This window comes from Montipora capricornis, chromosome 8 (genome assembly GCF_036669925.1).
Source record: "Montipora capricornis isolate CH-2021 chromosome 8, ASM3666992v2, whole genome shotgun sequence".
Taxonomy (NCBI): Eukaryota; Metazoa; Cnidaria; class Anthozoa; order Scleractinia; family Acroporidae; genus Montipora; species Montipora capricornis.
Genome location: NC_090890.1, coordinates 33,273,791 through 33,278,790, shown reverse-complemented (window position 1 = coordinate 33,278,790; position 5,000 = coordinate 33,273,791). Strand labels below are relative to the sequence as shown.

General features: G+C 40.9%; 2 protein-coding genes across 5 annotated transcripts in view; one reads left to right on the top strand and one right to left on the bottom strand.

The window, feature by feature from the left end:
- Nucleotides 1-474, top strand: part of LOC138059938 (uncharacterized) — a 12,933-nt gene extending 12,459 nt beyond the window's left edge. Inside the window, exon 10 of the mRNA XM_068905595.1 lies at nt 1-474. This exon is cut by the window's left edge and continues 1,007 nt beyond it. The gene's annotated coding sequence lies outside the window, so the exon portion shown is untranslated.
- Nucleotides 458-5,000, bottom strand: part of LOC138059939 (eukaryotic elongation factor 2 kinase-like) — a 16,847-nt gene continuing 12,304 nt past the window's right edge. For 2 of the 4 annotated variants that reach the window (XM_068905599.1, XM_068905597.1), the window contains exons 11-13: nt 3,161-3,343; nt 2,494-2,618; nt 458-2,179 (exon numbers count right to left, since the gene is read on the bottom strand). In XM_068905599.1, coding sequence (XP_068761700.1) covers nt 1,894-2,179; nt 2,494-2,618; nt 3,161-3,343 — 594 coding nt within the window. In that variant the 3' untranslated portion in view covers nt 458-1,893. The remainder of the gene's footprint in view (nt 2,180-2,493; nt 2,619-3,160; nt 3,344-5,000) is intronic. The other 2 variants (XM_068905598.1, XM_068905596.1) reach the window with 1 other exon arrangement.

Here is a 5,000-nt window from a genome sequence, read left to right as displayed (position 1 = left end):
ATTCGGCCTTCGGCCTCATGGGCTATTGACTCAGAGCCCATTCGGGCTCGAGGAATAATTGTTAAATACACAAAAACAACAGCACGATCTTCTCGTGATGTTCTCATTGATCTCGAATGGGACTCGCGTAAAGCCCAATTTTGATAACTCAAAATGGGAAATGTACTCTAGATGTAGCAATACCCTGCACATACCTTGAAGGTAGTATCGAGGCTTTTCTGGCGTTCTGTCCATGCTCCTAACGTCAAGGAACATCTTTAGAGTTCACGTTACCGTTTATTAAACCAGTTGATATCCAGTTTACTTCCCACCCATGGGCCAATACAGTTGCTTTGGTCCCTTATTTTATCTCCTTAAGACACTACTAGTTTATTTTAACTGATTCCTGGGTTTATTTGAGATCGGATCCTTTGGTTGATTTCTTTGTTACCGTCAGTAGAAAACAATCTAACGCAAATAGCAATAACCAATAATTTTATATTTTCAGTTTACGATAAACACTTCTTATAATAACTTAAAAGATTCCAGAGTCTTAACAACTAGTACAGAATTTTTTGTTAGCTTTGCTCTTCACAAATTATCTACTCTTTTTGCTGTCTCGAAGATCTCTTTTTACAACTTAACGAGGGAGGGTACATTTACACAGAGCACAACCGTCCACGAAGCTGATAGTTCATGCGATGACCCAAGATAATAACTGCTAGGAGAAGGGCCCGAACCCAAATGAGTTGTTACGGCTTTGCTTTCTTTGTTTTAAAGAACTCTTAAAAATAATATCTACCCATATTTTCCGTTTGAGGACTTCTAAGGCATCAACAGGCAATATGAATAGAAGTTGGGTTCCGTCAGATTTTCTTCGTACCCTGGTGGGTGTTTCTCGAAGTTCAGAAACTTTTCGGGCGACATAAATCGCTTTGCATGTTTAAAGCAAAAACGTTTCAAGCCAAGAAATATGCCATCGATTTGTTTTCTTGGTCCTTAAAACATGTGGCCTTTGTAAAACTACCCATTCCCCTCTCTGCTTCTGCTTGATAGGTACCAGGCTCTCTCCTCGCTTCTGAAGAAGGGAGGAAGGGAAACCCAAGTAGGAAGAAAACAAAAGAAGGCCTGGCTGCGTGATGGCAGCTCACAACCTTGAATACACTTAACAAAAGCAGCAAAAGCAGGCAGCCTATAAGATGATGTCAAATAAATACTATGATACAAATTGAAAACTTTTTTCACTTTAGATTCTAAATATTCTCAGTTTTTTGGTATAAATCATCTGTCTGGTTTTAAAAATAAGTCAACCACCATAGGTTGCACATACTACATTTTAATTTACCATTTGTGTTTTGGAGTACTTTGAGAGAGCGGATATCTCCCATCATTTATGCCCACCCAACCCGCTTTGATAGAGCGCGACTGTGTCTCATCGTGTTGTGACACGAGCTGATGATTTCTTGTCCTTGCCTTTTGGCATTCGCAGTTTTGAAGCCATGGTCGCAGCACAACCTCTTCGGTTATTTTGACACAAGTGGCTAGACAAAATGAGTTCTGTTTCACTAGTTAGCACCACATTTGTACCCCTTCGACGAATTACGCATGCTTTGCATAGTTTACACTCCTCCTCCTTTACATGAAGGTTCGAAACTTTATCCAGTGAACAAGTCATGAAGTCTGGCGTTCACACATTTGCCGAAGCTTCCGTGCGTTAACACGGTCAGCTTTGCTTGTGATAAGATGGAAATCACTCAAGCGTTTTCAAGGATAGGTTGGCAAGTTATCCTTCCTTAGAACAAATTATTCACAAGTCCTTGTTTAACAGCCCTCTCACGATTCGCTTCAATGCAAGCTTACGCAATGCCGTTAGAGGACTCAAGATGCGAGAAAGATCACTCAGTACCGAACAAACTACTCATCTAACTCAGCCCAAGCCTCTTCTGCTAGTGCATAGTACTTGTTAGCAAGTTTCCCTTTCATTGCAGTCAGCGCTAAGTCCCCAGCAGCAGAGAACATGTCTCCAGCAGTCTGAGCATCTCGATCCAATTCATATCCTCCCTGTTGATACAATCGAGCCTGTGCAGCGTATAGTATGTAGTTTGGATCAGTGAACAGGGTATTCTGTGGATTTTCATCTTCATCCACGATATCAATTGCGTTCTGATACCATTTAGCTGACTCCACCCAGTTTCGTACTCTGAAAAAGACAAATCAATCTGTTTTCAGCCATGAATATCGCATCTCCAGTGGTTAAGAGGCTAGATTCGACTCTACACCTCTTTGAGCCAAAATAATAATTCTTTGAGATATCAATAAAGATCAGTGTCAATGAAAATTCCCCCAAGTATTAAATCCCTCGGTGCGTGCTTCCAAACAACGCAAAAAATGGTGAGGATATGATGCCAAATACAATAACGAGAAATTACTTTTTAAATGAGCGTTTTGAATGTATTTACAAGTTTGATTTCTACGTCTCCCATACAAAGCAAAAGGTGTACTTTTTTTGTTTACCTCTTAGATCCCAGGCCCTCTCCAGATTCATATGCTTTCGCCATGTACACCATAGCTTGTCTTTCTCCCAGTGTAGCTGCCTGTAGCATGTACTCCACCCCCCGATTTGTTGCTTCTTCAGACTCCTGGAAGGGAAAAAAGTCACGAAAATGAAGCACATTCAATTACATAAGTCTTCAGAAGGTACCTGTCCTAATAACCTAGTATGCTCAAGTTTTCTATTTCGCTATGCCTCAAGTGAGCGGTACTCAAGTTGAAATGCATGTAGCAGGGCTGGAGCATTTAATTTGCTCTTTTTCATTTTTTCTCTTTCAATCGCAATTGACCGACGACGATATCGAGTAGGCAGAAAACAAAGGCTTCTACGAGGAAAAGCAATTGCCCAAAACCGAAATTACCATACTACTCTTTGTTTGTCCACCCAAATTTTAAATAAGCATTGTTTTCAGTTTCTCTTGCGTTTTTTTGATTAGTATATGTACTCGCATGTAATATGGGGGGGGCTAGGACACCGGACCTGGGGCCGGTTGCTCGAAGGCCGGATTGCGCTAACCGTTGGTTGAGAGGTATCAAAACCTATAGGTTTCCATGGTACGTAACGCTGGTTAGCACTAACGAGCTTGGAGCAACCCGGGCCTGGATGTTCGCAACACAACCATGGAATTACCTGAACTGTGGCTGAAGCCAGGATATCATGAGGAAGCTGTAAGTAAACCTCAGCCATTGTAATCAATGCCTGTAAATCACCACAAGCTGCAGCCTGCTCCAGATGAAACATTGCACAGTCCATCTGCGCTTCGTTGTTGGTAAAACGACCAATCTCATTACATTTAGCAAATTCAAGGTGTACCTTGTTAGAAAATCAGAAGGCAATATTAATAAAGGTAATTTAACTGAGTGGAGTGCAATTTGGTCTGAAATCATAGCTTCAAATCGAACATCACGACAGAGCTTCAAGTCATAGCTATGATTTCTGACCAAAATTGCACGACACGAAGTTCAATTACCACTTTATTACATCCATTTAGAAATCACACAACAATTATTTAGTCACTAAAATAAAGGATTTTAGTCGTTACCAATATTTTATTGATCCAGTTGGGAACAAAAGTTGCAACACAATGGTTTTCTTTGTCTTAAGTTTTTCTGCAATTTGATTGGTTACCTTAAACAAGCTTTTGAAATCTGATTGGTTGTTATGTTTTAGTGTTCCATTCTCATTGGCTAAGGAAATGGCGTGATTTCGAGCAAAAAATATTGCGATTTGGGGATAAATCGCACTGCTGAGAGCCAATCAGATTGCAAGGATCACCATTGATTTCTAAATGCATGTAATAAAGAACGGAAATAAGTCCATTCCATTTGCAGCGAATTCAAGGGGTGCAAAAACATGTGAGATTTTGTACCCGACCCAATAGCAAATGAGCATTTGGTACTTGAATACATCTACCCCTTGTAGAATGGTTTAACACATTGGACATGTTGCGAGTTGAGCAACGAGTAAAATGCCCCCACGTATTACATGCTAAACCTCTTCATAAGGGAATTGTTATTTCACTACCGTATTACGTCGAGGAGGCAACCTAGACGTCCCCGCGTAAAAGTGGTAAATGTATAAATTAGTAGATACTGAAGGGAAAATCTCAACCGGGCGCGCAAGGTGGTATGGGTATTGCTTAAACGGGTGCGCAAGTGGTATTGGTATTGTTTTACACGACCGAGGTGTTTTTGGAATCACGAAGTACAAACTTGCAAGAAGAACTAAAGTGCCCTTCGGGTTAGCGATTGAAAAATCAAACATTGTAGCAGATCTGATGCAAATCGAGTTGCCCGGCTAAGAAACTGATTTTGTCCGGACACAAATCAGAAACAGGGGCGACATGTTCATCATAAACGTTTCTCAACTGCCTTTCATACACTCTTAGGCGGGGGCTGATGTAGTGAAAACTATTACTTTAGTATAGTATTTTGGCTAGAATCGTATCGATTGCCATAATAAGGCGCGTGCGGATGACAAGAACATAACAGATGAAACCATTAAATGTCCTTTACTTGATTGGATAACCGAAATGACGAGTGACAAGCTAAATTCTCGGCCTCTGCCTCGAGCTGAAAACAATTTCTTTCATTGAAAAACTCCCGTTCCGTCCATATTTGCTCTGTTCTCAAACCGAGAAACTACAGTGCATTGTCGTCTCATATTTTGTGCGTTCTTTTCACCAAATATGGTAAAATGGCGTAATGGTGGAATAATACAAATAGCTGTAAATAAAGCACATTGGGTCGATTACAGTTATTACATTGCTTGTTCGTAACTCAGTTTCACGCTTGCGCGATCGCCAGTCGATCGCACGAATCATTGCCCAATGTAACATACCTCGCAAACGGAATTAGAGTTCTACTTTCCGCAACGCGGTTGCGACGAATTTTTTAAGCATAGAGTGCGCAGTGTAACATCTGTCCTGCAACTTGTGTCGCAACGGTTTGCGGCACCAGCCAATAAAAAT